The 15,140-nt window shown below is 42.3% G+C and overlaps 1 protein-coding gene across 1 annotated transcript in view; it reads right to left on the reverse strand.

Annotated features, from left to right (window-relative positions):
- cables2b (Cdk5 and Abl enzyme substrate 2b) overlaps positions 1–10,844 on the reverse strand; it is a 60,885-nt gene extending 50,041 nt beyond the window's left edge. Inside the window, exon 1 of the mRNA XM_049580417.1 lies at positions 10,207–10,844. Within this exon, the coding sequence (XP_049436374.1) occupies positions 10,207–10,802 (596 nt within the window). The 5' untranslated portion in view covers positions 10,803–10,844. The remainder of the gene's footprint in view (positions 1–10,206) is intronic.
- Between the last annotated feature and the right edge of the window lie 4,296 nt (positions 10,845–15,140).

The following is a 15,140-nucleotide window of genomic DNA, read 5'->3' on the forward strand; positions in this document are numbered from 1 at the left end:
ACAGGAAGTTTCTTTTTTCCTCAGCAGCAGTTTGTGGAGTTTGAGCCCTGGAGTGGATAATTGATCATCCGATCAGAGCTGATCAGATCAGATCGATGGATTAGAGGGGCAGCTGCTGCACAGGGGAGTGAGAGCAAACTTTTAGAACCAGTGCAATGAACAATTAAGTTTCTCTTTTAGTGCACGTCTCGTTGTGCTGCTCTGTCTGTGCCCAGAGTACGCTCGGCGCTCTGAGAGTGTGGTGCAATGAATAAAATAAATAACCCAACGATATATATATATTCCAGTTGGGCTCCCGAATGGTCCAGGCAGATGCTGTTATCATCGTGGACCGCCATAAATAAATAAATAGTCATTCTGCTGTTCTCTGATAACCAAGAAAAGAAAAGTCTTCGTCATGTTATAACCTTGTTTTTTTTCTTTTAATAAACATTTAAAATGTTATGCCTTAAATGTCAGTTTTTCCCTGTGGTATAGAAAGTGGTATTGTATATCTATATTATGTCAAAGTTAGACATTAAAGTATGATGAGAACACTACCCTGCAGACACCCAATAATCAGCTGCACTGTGCACACTTGTACAGGATTCTCCCCAGGAAACAGTTGAGCCGAGGTGGTGAGCCACCAAGATCATGACGCACCTCACTCACCGCACTTCTATGAAAGTGTATTACTTTTCCAGGATGTTAACGAAGGTAGTTTTTGTAGGTGATCCTCTGTGAGAAACCCTGAAGTAGATTAACATGAGTAAAGTAAATCTCTGCATGAAAAAAACTACTGTAATTAATACAATCAGTGCTAACAATGCTAATGCTACATCTTAACTAATTCAGTTCAAAATGAAAGTCTTTACTTGTATATGATTTCCAAACAGGGACAGTTTACGTTACTGTGATTATTTTTTAATTTGCTCCTTTTGACTGACCAACAGTTCAGCTGTTTAAAATATTCAATTTACAAAGATACACATAAAAATATAAAGATATTTGGCACTTTTAACCTATCTAACTATCTAAAATGGTTTGTTCATTAATTTTCTTTCACTGATTGTTTCAATGCTGATTGAGTGACGGAGTTCCTAGACGTAGTGTATCAGTGGAAGGTTTATCTGTGTATTTGAGGACAGTCAAGATCCTGTTAACTAACTCAGAATAGCAGCATGCAGTGGAAACAAACTGAGCCAAGTGCATCGTGGGGAATCATCGGTGTCACTGTCGGTTTGCACACACGGACTACGTTCACACCGCAGCTGAATAAAGCTAAATACAGCTGACACTGCTGAGGGGAGCCATTACTCCTGCAGAGCACACACACAGGTTGATTACTGAGGACTTGACCCGACGTTTTAATTGGAGAGTGGATGCAGTCAGGCAGCAGAGTGTACACCTGAACCAGCAGATAGAAAATAAAGACGTGTAGGAGGGCAAAGATGAACATGAGGAACTCTTTTCCAGTACATAATAATAAATGAATAATGATGACAAGAAGTCTGTGATTTTAAGAAAACCTCAGTCTACTTGAAGTGCAAGTCTCGTGCAGTTTTTAGTTTGGACTTTTTCCATAGAAACGAAGGGATTAAACAGAAAGGTGCAGAGAGATTTACTACATTTATTTCTGATCAGAAAACAGGCGTAAACACTGCCTGAAGTAGTGCAGTCCTGTGGTGGCTCAGAGTTGTGGTTATTTACTGAGAAGCTCAGTCATGCTGACCCACACTGGCTCTCCATCTTCCTTTTTTTCAGGTTTATCAACCATTACCAACTCTTGTGTTTCATTTCCTCCTGATAATAAAAGAAGCTTTGAGTTTTAGATGAACGTTAATGCAGAAAACTTGAAACACACCTGGCAAATGTTACAGATGAGCAACTTCGCTTAGAGTCTCCTGGGCCTGATGTCACAGCCAGCCAGCAGAGAATGTGACAAATAATGTACAAACCACTGCCTGGACAACGATAACCAAACAAATGCTATGGTGATGAAATCCACAACTGATGCGATAAGACAAAGAAGTACCAATTCTACACATCAAAGTTTGTTTACAGGTGCTAAGGCTTGCACATACTTTCCACATTGAACTTCCGCGGACAGCTGTGGTCATGCTGACGTGCATGCGGTTCTATTCATAGTACAGCTGGTGGTCTGTGTCAGCGCCCACCTGGAGGTGAGCTGCCGATATCAGTAGAAGATGTAACTAAAGGAAGCTGCTGGGTCTGGATTGAATGTCTTGTCCAATATTCGACTTAAAACTAACTTCACCAAGGTGAGGCGGCTGCAGCTGATTTGACAGCAATGTTTTCAACTGGACTGGAGTTTGGAGCAAAAAATGGGAGCACGCAGAGCCTGCACGCTTGCTATGCCCACAGTCTGTTATGGTCACAAAAAATGGGCTGCACACGGCCATTAACACAGTGGTTCAATTGGACCCTCGTGGACATGGGTGGATGACGAGATTACATCACAGGGACCACAGCAGACCCTCATTGACATGTGGTGGTGGAAACTGTGAATTGGTCTTTAGGGGTACTACTGCAAAAACAACTGTATGCAGCCTTTTGTGGCTCCAGGGGGAGCTGTATGAAGACACAAATAGCCTCAAGTGATGTCACCTGAGTCAGTCAGTTGGGTTTGCAGACTACAAGTTCTGGAAGGGTGGAGTCAGAAAGAAGTGAGCTTCTTAGACCTCCAGGGCTTGACGCTAACTTTTTTCCCAAGGAGCACATGTGCCCCTAAGTTGAAAAAGTAAGGAGCGCACAAAGAACTTTAGGGGCACAATGTAAATTGATCAAATAATGTGTTTTCCATAATAAACGTGATGCAAATAGACATTTACAAGCAAAATTATTTACTGAATTTGTATACAAAATGTACAGAAAGGTAAAATCATCAAGTTTGCAATTTAATTTTGTCTTTAATGTTATTATCTTATATATATTATCTTTGCAATATGATTATTTTATATAATGTTATTACTATCCTAAAACATTCTCCAGGTCCTCTGAAACTCTGCCGGACTTATTTCCGCCCTGCCCAGCAGCGGTACGTAGCGAACGGTCCCTAACTGCGGGGAGAACGGAGCAGGCTTCCCCAGAGGTCCACCGCTTAACCCAGTTCGTCTCCTCCACACATTGACTTATTTCCACCCTGCCGACAGTGGGACTTACATTCATTGTGCCGACAGTGGCTTGGAAAACCGCCCATAACTGTGTCACACGGGGAAGAGGGAAGAGGGAAGGCAGAGTTAATGTTGGAGTTCCTCCAACATTTGCGGTTAGACTATCATATTTTTTATTGACAAAAATATAGGCTGCTTCTGCTGATTTTTTTTATGTGCACGTGCCCCTGAATATATTTTACAGTTCACACACACCTATTTTTAGTTGCAAATACGAGTGAAACGCTCGCACTGTCGAGCGCTGACCTCTGTAGCCCACTTCTCATCACTGCTTGAGGTTAGTGTGGCTGCTATACATTATTTTTTAAATCTTGAAAACCTGCTGTTAAATTATAAATTTAAGGAATTTATTAAAGCAAAGTGCTTCTTTGTGCCAAGAGGACCAAGTAGTCAGATACATCAGTTGGTATGAATGCACCGCGCTGACATGCCACATCAGTACCGGTCCCAATGAGTGGATCTGATATCAGCTACGCCATTAATAATCTACTTTACATGTTTTTTTGTCAGAGTCATGTTGTAATGAAGTCTTACTGCTATCAGTTACATTTATTTCATCACAATAGGCTGCTAACTCAGTTTTGAAAAGCTAAAGCGATCCATGATCGCATGATACCTTTCATAAAAGTGCTTCCAATTAGCTCCACACATGTGGACCAGAACTTGGTTTAAGTTAACCGTAGGTTCGGGCTAGGTCAAGTTAGTGTAAGAACTGAGTTCATGCATGGAGTTTTCTAACTGTAAAGATTTGGGAATGCATTACATCATCGTGTTCTTGCTCTGAGTGCAGTACAAACATGTGTGAGTGTCGCCTCTGCCTTTGTCCTCAGAATGTGTTTGATGCCGTTTTAGTTTTCAGCCAAACTCATGAATGTTTCATGTCCAGTTTAGTAGAAACATCTCATTGTCCCACATTCTAAAAACAACAGCAAAAAACGTCCTGTACGTCTCCTGAACTGTGAATTCCCTTGTTTCTGTTTCTAGCACTTCTCTCACACATGAAACCATTACATAATATCATCAGGCTTCTTGTAAACAAAGCAGCCTCAGATCTGACGCTATTTTTTTGTTGTTGTCCCCGCTTTAAAACGCACAGGCATGTCACTATAAAGGATGCAGGTTCTCTCAGGTGAGGTGACGATGCTAAAGCTTGTTGACGGTCACAAGTTCAGTCCCCTCAGCAGCCAAAGTGTATACTTCACCAGCCAAGTGTCCACGCTCACTGTATATAAGAGCATCAGTTAAACAGCTAAACTGTTGACATGACTCTGTGTGTGTGTGTGTGTGTGTGTGTGTGTGTGTGTGTATGTTCATGTGCAGGTTAATGAAGCAGTTGGCTGCCTGGTTAGCTGGCTGGCAGGACTTCACACACTGAGCCGTGTTACAGACAGAGAGGCTAAACAGAGCATGACTGATGATCGTATCCGTCGACGACCATTTCCATCACACCAGGAAGTGTGTAGTTCAGGAGAAACACACTGTGTAACCTATTGGCTAGATTATTTAGTTGTCATGACTGAATGAATGAATGAATGATGCAGCAAGCAGGGCTACTGTCCAAATTGTGGAGAAAAAAAAGTGCTGCAACCATTTAAAAGTAGGAACACATGAATTGATCAGCGAATTGATTGGCTGACATTCGCCTTGTTGACTGCTATCGGCCTATGAGCAATTATGTCATTCGGCGACGGCAGTGGCTGATGTGTTTCTGTTGGGTCACATCAATTTTGTGCAGGCTAAAAAGCAGGGCTCGCGACTAACGGCCACAAACTTAAAATCAAGGAGCACGTACAAGACGAATACAATGACTGTGTTTGGCAAATGGGCTCTTTGATCTCACTGTTATCTGATGAGATGGCGAGCAGCAGCCGGCATCCGGTCGTCCTGGCGACAATAGAAAATGTGTTTGGGAGGAACAGAGGTCTTCCCCAGGACGCGGCTGTGACAAAAGGATGTAAACTCACAGACTCAGAGGATGCACTCTATTGTTTCCTTGATAATGCTTCATTGTGAGCACAAATCTGTGTTAAAATTGGCAGGAAAGGAGCTAGTTAGAGTTAGCTCCAAGCAGGGTTGGGAATTAGCACCAGCCACCAGCCAAATGCTGGTAAAATATGCAAGCGGCTGTTAGATTTGTTCCATTCATCAGCCAAATAACCAGGAGTAATCCATTGAGTGGTGATAGATTTTGGAATCCACCAGCCACATTGGCAGGTGGGCAAAAAAATAAATTTCCAGCCCTGACTCTAAGCAACTGGTGGCCGCAGCTAACAGCCCATCAAGGTCGCAAAATTATACCTATACTTATACCTAGACTTATTTTGTTCCAAAGTCGTGTAATTGCCTAGAGTTGATTCATGTTCTCATGGCAGCATTTACAAGCGGACTTGCTTTCTCTTGTGTGAGAAAGCTGTTCTTGATTGGTCGGAATTTCCATGTGGGAAAAATCCAGGAAGTAAAGCAAACGTTGAAGAAGAGCACACTTGCAAGATAAATGTGACACTTTCTAATGTCACAATGGAGGGACAACTACGCAGGTTGATTTTAGCGCTGCTCATGGTGGACTATATTGCTGTCATTGTTCATTTTAGTCAAAGCATACAGTTTGAAAACGAGGCGCGGCTCCAACTAGAAAACAATGTTTTGATGCATTGGATGTGCTGAATGTGCATATTAAGGCAGTACAGGAGGAGGTGCACATTAATAATCCTCCAGGACTGTAACATGCTCATGATTAACCCAAATAAACAGGTCCTCATCTACAGATATTGCCATGTTGCAGTGCCATGTTTCTGTTTGTTTTGGAGAGGATTAGACCACTGAGGATAATTCAGTCCCAGGTGAAAACCTCCTGAACATCTCCATCTTAAGTTATCAGAGAAAAACGGTCAGCACACACTAGCAGGTGCTAGGTTAGCAGCCTGTCTCCAACATGCCAAATAACTTCAGGGAAACACTGATTTATAATGTAAAACTGTTGTATTCAGTGTTTTACTGGTTGAAATCAACAGGTGTTTGTTTTGGAGAGGAAGAGACCTCTGCAGACAATTCAGCTCCCTGTGAAAAACCTCCTGAACAATGAACACTGAAGGAAAGTTACAGTTGGTTGCAATCCGCAATTCTCGCAGCTGGCTTCCACTAAACCTCCCTAAATCTTGCACACTGGACCTTTAATAAACACAAAATGTATTTTTAAAAAGTGATAGATATATCAATAATGAATAATAAGTTGCAGCCCTTTGCAAATTAACACATTTCTAAACCAGCATGTCACACACCACAGCTTTGCTTGTGAATTACACTCATTAGTAACACTGACAACAGCCATGTTGGCAGGAAATACAATGAAATAGTAGATTAAGCAGGAGCAGGAGCTGTACAGCTGTAGGCTGGTGGCTTGTGCTGCAGTCTGACTGATGAGCTGTTATCTGCTGGTTATTTATCGGCCTGTTGTTAGGTGTAAATAGGTTAAGCAGTGTTTATCGCAGCAGGGCTGACTCTCTGGGTTGGCTATGCTACCAACATGGTGACGAAGCTGATCCATCCATCAGCACTCACACAAGCGCGGCATGTCTGAACCACTGTCAGATGTGTGTGCTTCATATAAACATACTCACATTCTTTTTAAACCACATTCACACAGTTTTTTTTTTAACTAACTTTCTCTGCTGCATCTGTGTGTTCGCAGCCAGCCCATATCTGTCTCTCTTTGTCTGAATTTCTCTCTCTCTCTCTCATCAGAGAAAATCCAAACTAATCCAGAGTTACTGTAGTAAACACCCAAATGAAAATGATTCTGGGTTACTGTGCCACAAAAAACAGCTCGACTTCATGTTGTCTGTTGGTGGTTTTTAACCGTCCTGAGGTTCACTTCCCCTCTACAAAGCCACCAGCTGCTCGAGGAGCTACTACTTTCAAAATGATGTTTCCTATCAGACTGTATACCAAGCTCATAGTTATTAACAAGGCTGAGGATAAACCTATGACTGGTATTCTTACATTATATATGATATATTTTTTAAAAGATACCAAATCTCTTCAAATTCAAAAAGGCAAGTTTGCTACTGTGCTTTTAGGAGTGGAAAGTGCAGGGTTGTCACATTCAAACCTCCTCAGGATGTCAACAGTTAACTGGTAGTCGGGTAACCACCAAGAATATTTTTGACTGGTTACGCATGTCAGCCTGTGGGTTGATTCTGCTACTCTTCAGCTTACTGCACTGCACACCACCCATGTCTGGTGGGAGCTAGCTGGTGGTACTTCCTATTCAGCGATCAATGCTTGTAACGCCATCCTGACCCAACAGCATTAAGGAAAAATTGTGCCCACCCTCCAGTCTCCCCCTAGGTTGCCCTGGTGAGTAAGCAGCTCAATTTTGAGCCCCAAACCCCTTTTCTCATTCCTAACTGTTAGCTCAGTTAGCATCATTAACAGTCACACAGCCAGTGGTGCTAACATAGTTAATTATACTAAAGGGATCTGGCTGTTCAAACTGAAGCTGCTTACTCACCAGGGCTACCTGGGGGCAGACAAGACGGTGGCCACCATGTTTCTGCAGCAGCGCTGCCCTAGTTACCAGCAGTAATCACTAAATGAGCAGTGTAGCTAGCTAGTTCCCACCCAACCAGACCACAGGGTGGGTCATGGGCACTATGTTTTCACATGTTAGCCGGCTGACTGTCAGCAAAGCCAACAGAAAATAAAATAAAGGTGAAACTTTTACGTCACAAAACATTAAAATATAGATAGTACATTCAAATGTGGCGCTGAAGCTTAGTGAGTCAATGGATCGCCACACTAAACGGATAGGCCTTTTTTTATCCTGACATTTTGTAATTTTTTTTTTACTGGCTAACGGGTGAGTGTCGAAATATTGAAAGCAAAATTAACCGAAACTGACACCCCTGCAGATACTGTTCAGTCCACCTTTCTAATAAATACTGAGGCTATTTAGATGCTATTAAAATTGGAATAAGCATAACTTAGAGGAGAATCTCCAAATTTTGATAAACCGACTCACAGATGCTTGTTAGTTTAGAGCTCTCGAGGAACACAATTATTAAAGTCAACGTAAGAATAAGCAGAAAACAGTGGCATGCATAAATGTTTCTGAAATTCTGGTACAGATACCAAAAACAATACTTTTCAATACCGTAACCACATTATCACACCAATCCTATTATGACAAGATTTACTCTAGATGCCCAAATGAATTTGCATTTCTTGCATTTACAAAATATTTGATCAAAAACTAAGTAAAGATGATCTGACAAAGCATTTAAATATTTGAAACGAATGATTTAAATGATTATTAAGCAAGCAGTGTGTAAGATTTAGGGAGATTTAGAGTAGGGTTGCACGATAATATCGACACGTCATCGGTATTGCCCAATATTGGGTTTAAAATGAACTATTAGAATCGGGCAACATGCTTTTTCTTATTTTACAAAATGAATGAATACTACATACACTAAAAAGTATTGTATTTCATGTCTCCATCTGCTGGTGAGCCGTCATGATAAAAGTATCCATGTATAATATGATGTTAATTCCACTACAGGAGAGACTTGATGATCACTAAAATTAGGCAGGGAAAAAGTGGATGCATCCATATAGGTGTCGGTTATGGGTCAAATAAACTGTTATATAACAGCATATCGGACAATGGCAAAAGATTCAATATCGTGCATCCCTAATTTAGCGGTATCTAGCAGTGAGTATCTAACTGTTTTTCCAATGTGTTTGTCACAGAGAGGCTGCGAACTACAGTACGCTGGCCGAAGCAAAAACATGAATGTCCCGATTAAGAGCCAGTGTTTCGTTTGTCCGTTCTGGGCTACTGTAACATGGCGGTGCATCATGGTGGACTCTGTAGAGGAGGACCTGCTCTCTATGTAGATGTACATGGCTCACTCTAAGGTAACAAAAACACAATTCTTATTTTCATGTGATTGTAAACTAATGAAACACAGTTATTATATGATGTTTAATTTCTAACATTAGATGCCCCTAAATCCTACACACTGGACCTTTAAATGAACAAGCAACAGGACCAAATATTCTCCAGCTCCAGTTTCTCAAATGTGAAGACTTGACACTTTTTATCTTTGGGTTTTAGACAGTTGGTCAGACATAACTGCCTTTCTTTCTGACATTAAAGATTAGCCTAATTTAAAAAAAAGGATGATAATTGTTGGGTGGACTTCGTTTTACCTAAATAAACTATGATACTAACAAAAAATTTAATTTATCAATGAGAAAACATCGGATCAGAATAACTAAACAAGACCAAAAGAATCTGACCAAGCACCCAGTGTTTCTAGTCTTCTGCACTCAAAGCCATGGACACAGTTTTGTCTTTAAGCATGCAGGTTTCAGTGGTTTAACAGTTACTCTCTAATTTTGAGGACATAATTAGGGGAAATTAGCACAAGGCAACAACAAAGGCTGACATGAGTCCTGAGCTTTTGATAATCCACACTACCACCTCCAAAAATCAGCTGGGATTAGTCATTTAATTCATATGATCTTGACCTGAGGAGCCCTCACCTGAGCGTGTGTGGGCTGTGAGACATGCATGTACACATTTAGACTCCATGTCTACGGTAAATGTTCTGAGTTCAGTTTTACCTCCAGGCAGGGAGGTAACAAAGAAACGTTGAATCATGACCAGTGACATGCTCTTAACTTAACCACATGATTGTCATCCTTAATTTCATTGGAGCCACATCACAAAGACTAACGGGAACCAATTATTTACAGATCTTCAAGTCCAGTGCCAAACCATCTCTCAGCGTGAGAATAAGCGTGTGAATACTCTGAATCAAAGTTAAACTGGATCTGCAGCCCAGCCACAGTCTACCTATGGACAAGTTCATCAACATCAGCCTCCTCCCTCAAACTTCCAGGTAACACTGAAGCATTAAAGCGAACACTTTCAGGGTGATTACCAGCAACAAAAGATGCGAATCCAACCGTGCCACAGGCTGAGACTCACCCGATAACAAGACAATAACAAAGCCGTGTGTCTCACCTTTGTCGCGGCTCTGAGGACACGGAGTTACAGCTCTGAACCGACAGCAGTGTGGAGGACTTCCGCGGTCCCAGTGGCGACGGTAGCAGGCTGGCGTTAGACGTGGACGGTGAGAGCAGGTTACTGTTCCCCGGCGAGGGGAACGAGCCTCTGCGGCACTCCAGCAGCACCTCCGCGCTCCCCACTTCGTCAAAGCCCGTGTCCGACGGCAGGACGAGGATAGGCGGTATGTTGAGGAGTCCTGTCCTTGGTGCCGAGGAAGAATTAACGTTGGCTGCCAAACCGGCGAATGTCCCGTAGCCGCTGTTGTTGCCCAGCTCCGGGCATAACCCGGCCGCCACCGCCGCCGCAGAGCCGGAGTCGGCTCCCTCCAAGTCGGTCTCTTTATGGTGGCGGCTTCCTACATGTTCGGCTGCATTACTCTGGACCGGCCGTCCGTCCAGGGAGATGTTACTAAGGAATAAAAGAGCGGCTTGTCTCCGCCGAGAGTTCTCCCGGTTCCTCCGAGTGTGTTCCCGGTTACTATGCGTCTTTTTGCCGGTAACAGCGGCCGTTATCGCAGCACTGTGCTGGCCGCAGGCAGCAGCCGCCGCCATGGTCTCCGTCCCACTGAGGAAGTCAACTGGAGGATCAGCTCGAGACCTGTAACTGTCAAATCCCTTTTACCCGGCGCGAGGCGGCTTTACGCCCTCCTCAGCTCTGATTGGCCCAGACGGAATGCGTAATGACGTATAAAGCCAGAGCCTGCGGAGGGGCGTTTCTCCCGCCACGCTGTAAACACACGGTAACGAAATGTACAGGCACACAGCTCACTGTCACCGATACTTGTTTTATTATCTTTTTACACAGTGAATCAAATCCAGATGAAGACACAGTGCATGTAAATAAATTATTTAGGCCTGACCTTTTTCCATTTTGTGATCATTTTCTTCTTACAGCAATAAAAAAGCACTTTAAAAAGGCAGAATTTGTTTACTATCACTGTAAATGCTCCGTTTAATTTTCTGTGCTATATGAGGGCTCTAAGAAAAAGCATGTGTCATAGCAGTAGCAGTAAATTCTTAACAAATAAGGGGAAGATGGGAGAAGATAATCCCCCCGTCCTTAATTCCTCTCCCACCCATATAGCACTTAATCTACTCTCAACACATGGAGCCTATAGGTTGCTATGCTCTAGTGAATTGTGACATTTCATTTAAGCTGCTGCATTCTTAAGATTTATTTAACTGGAATTGTTTTAGGGTAAATTGATCTCATTTTTTGTCACTTTAAAATGGTGGAGATATAGGTTATTTGGTAATGGGGGGGTTGGGGGGAAAAAGATTTTTCCTTTGAAGTAAAAAAAAATGTTAAGATAGACCCTTGGGGCAGGAAGCCTCCTCAGAAAGTGTGTGAAGAACCCCTTGGGGCATCCTGCCTGTAATATATTATTTACTCTGATTTCCTAGTTTGTAAAGTTATATGTGCCTTTATATAGTACATGGCTACATGTGGTGGTAGTGTCACTGAACTCAGCTAGGCCTCGCTGTAACTGCAACCCTTAGAATAATGAGGAGGGTCGTTGTCCTTTCTACACCACCATTTTACAGGCAGCTCACACAGCACGCTACAAAAGAACAGCACGTTATTTTAGCACAGAGGCTAGCTAGCTATTTCAAAAAGTGCATCATGCCATTATTTGGGCATTTTATCACTTAACAAGTACAGCAACCCACATTAATACACAATATTTGTACACAGTGCTGTGCTCAACAACTCACCCCTAGCACTCTCTAATGAATTGGCAATGTTTTAACACCTGCAGTGGCGTTTACCTACCACCTCTGAGAGAGGGCGCCTCTGAGCCAACAACCCAGGTATAACCACATAACTACAAAAGTGCATGACTATCACATTATAGCACATGTGCAAGTCACAAGCGAGTCTCAAGTCTCAAGCAAGTCCCAAGTTAGTTGTGGTGAGAATCAAGCAAGTCAAGTCCCTGCTATAAGTCAAGCAAGTCAAGTCGAGTCATTGCTCAGGTCAAGCTAAGTCACAAGTCAAGTCATATGTCACATACAGCAAACATCTCCTCACAATCCGCTAGCTACATGTCCTCTGAATATGCTGTGGAAAAAGTCCGGTCTCTGTAGGCAGCCCAGGCTCTGCAAATGGCAACAAAAACATTTGGGTCCAGGCTGCACCAACCAGCCAGCGCGAGACCAGCAAAAGCAAGCAAACACATATGAACGCGGTGCCCTTGTCTCACGGTCTTGCGCAAGCGCGTCGAGGCTTCAGGACACTTGGATCACTATGGATGAGCAGTATGGAGATATTTTGTGGTTTCAATTATGTGTTTTTGGACGTTTGAATCTGGGGCACCATCAGCCTCCATTAGGTGGAGTTTTGTTGCTACCCCCTCTCCCCTTGGATCTCCGCAAGTGATGTGAGGACTCTAAAACTTCACCTGAGCCTCCATTGGCATATGGGTGAGTAGATAATGGCTGAATTTTCATGTTGGGTGCACTATCCCTTGAACAGGTGTGTAAATCCAGGGTAACTAGCAGCTATCGCTCGTTCAGCTAGCGAACGCCCAACGGTGCTTAGCGTGCCTTTAATACTGAATTAAAGCCAAGTCCTTTCAAGTCATCTGTCTCAAGTCAAAGTCAAGTCTCACGTCATGAATACAAAGTCAAAGTCAAGTTGAGTCTTTTATCAACGTTAGTCAAGCAAGTCTCAAGTCATCATATTTGCGACTTGAGTCTGACTCGAGTCAAGTCATGTGTCTCGAGTCCCCCATCTCTGCATTATAGCAAGTGGAATTACATATAAAACAAACTCTGTTACAGTAGCTTAGTATAGTAGGCACTGTAGTTACAACAGCTTGCTTGCGATATGAGCTAGCTGGCTAGCAATCATTAGCATTGCTGACTAATTAGAATTAGCCAACATTTTCAACAAGCTGCTGGAGGAAGACATCCTGAAATAGCCTGAATGAAAGGCTACAAGGCTTCTGATGATCCATTAACGGGTCAGAATTGAGATTTTAGTTTGTTTTATTTACTTTAATATTTCGTTTTGCACTCAGGGGCTTCTTACCCCGAGCAGGGGGCATCTGGCCCCAGTAGTGGGGCAGAAAGCCCCTTTGCTAGATTTTCATTTTTGTGCCATTACAACAATATTAGTTACTCTACCTTCTGTGCAGAGTTTGCATGTCCTCTCTTCTTTTATTATTGTCTAATTGTTTTTTTAACTGGCCGACCGTGGAGTCCATCCAGGGACGGCTGATTAAAAGAAAGAGCTTTTATCTGTATCTGGTGGAATGAATGTATTGTGTTTCTCCCTGTTGAATAAACAATGAAATACATTAACAATAACTCCTATTAATAAAATATTGTTATTATTTTCTGTTATATTTTTCTGCTGTGTCTGTGTAACTCCTCCGTACATATCTGCAGTATCAGGGCTGCTGAGGCATTAACTGAGCTGTCAGTGCAGCTCTACCTGACAGCAGCTTTGATTGGCTGTTGGCACTTTGTTATGAAACCTCAGTGGATTTTCTCTGCACTGATCCCTGCAATGACACCAACACTGGGCTGAGTGGCACCTGGCCAGCTCAGCAGGCGCGCCACACTGCGTAGTATGACTGTTAGCCTGCTAAATATAACCCAGTGGACACACCACACTGTAATCCCTGCAGGCTGGGAGTTTGTTATCGTACACTCACCCCCTGATCCCCTACATCTGCAGAGCAACCAATGAACCAACACTGAACCTTCCAGCTGGAACAACAGCAGAATGGAAATCCAAAAGTGACATCATTTAAATCAGCTGGATCTCAAAGGAGATTCAATTTTTTATTTGCATGATGTCATGTTTTATTATAAAGTGTGATAAATGCTTTTTGGATGTGTGGAGTATCTATCTATCTATCTATCTATCTATCTATCTATCTATCTATCTAAAATGTTCTAAATATGAAGCTTTTAAAGTAAAATACATTTTTTTACAACAAAACATTGTAGTTCTGCCGAAATAAAGCAAAAATATTAAATAAAACAATTTCAAAAACTAAGAATTATGAGTAAAATTAGGTTTCGAAATAAATATTGCTTTAAAAAAAAGATAAAAAAAAACATGGATTAAATAATATTCATCACTATCACATGTACTGCACAAACAAACCATGAGAAATATTTATGGGTTTGATGGAGTCTGTTCCACTGTAGCTGGAAACAGAAAAATAATACCCGACCCAGGGCTGATGGCGAACGGTGTATCCATGATGATGCAAGGTGGAGGGGATTATGTGTGTGTGTGTGTGTGCGTGTGTGTGTGTGTGTGTGAGTGGGATGATGATAAATGCCGCCACATGGATGACTGCAGAGGTTACAGAGCTATAATCCGATGATGAGGATAGAATTTATACAATGTGTCTGCTCCCCCGACACACACACACACACACACACACACACACACACACACACACACACACAAAATGACCTTAAAATTTATCTTCTGTTGTGATAAGAGAACCGAACGTTATCTCATTGCATTTCCTGGTTTCGTTTTGACTGATATGAACTGGAGTCACGATCTCTGACCTTTAGAGGCAGTAAGAAGTAGCTTCAGTATTGCTGTTTGCCTGCAATAAATCCAAACATGGTGGCCTCCCCCTGACAGATAAGAAAGATTTTCATTATTTTTCAGGGTCATAAAGCATGGCAGAGCTTTGTCTAAACATATCAAGTATTTTGAGTGTATGGGATGTCACTCTCACCCAGTACTCTGCATGCACGTGTCCTATTTAAACAACTGAGTTTTTATCCACTCAGTTTATTTGCAGTGCCAGTGCCTATCCAGGTCATGAATTTAAAACCAGCCTTCTCGAAAACCTCCGGTACACTTACAGTAAATGTGCATCACTGCTGCTTTTAACTAAACTTACTCTGCTC

Source organism: Epinephelus fuscoguttatus, linkage group LG7 (assembly GCF_011397635.1).
Source record: "Epinephelus fuscoguttatus linkage group LG7, E.fuscoguttatus.final_Chr_v1".
In the NCBI taxonomy this organism is placed as follows: Eukaryota; Metazoa; Chordata; class Actinopteri; order Perciformes; family Serranidae; genus Epinephelus; species Epinephelus fuscoguttatus.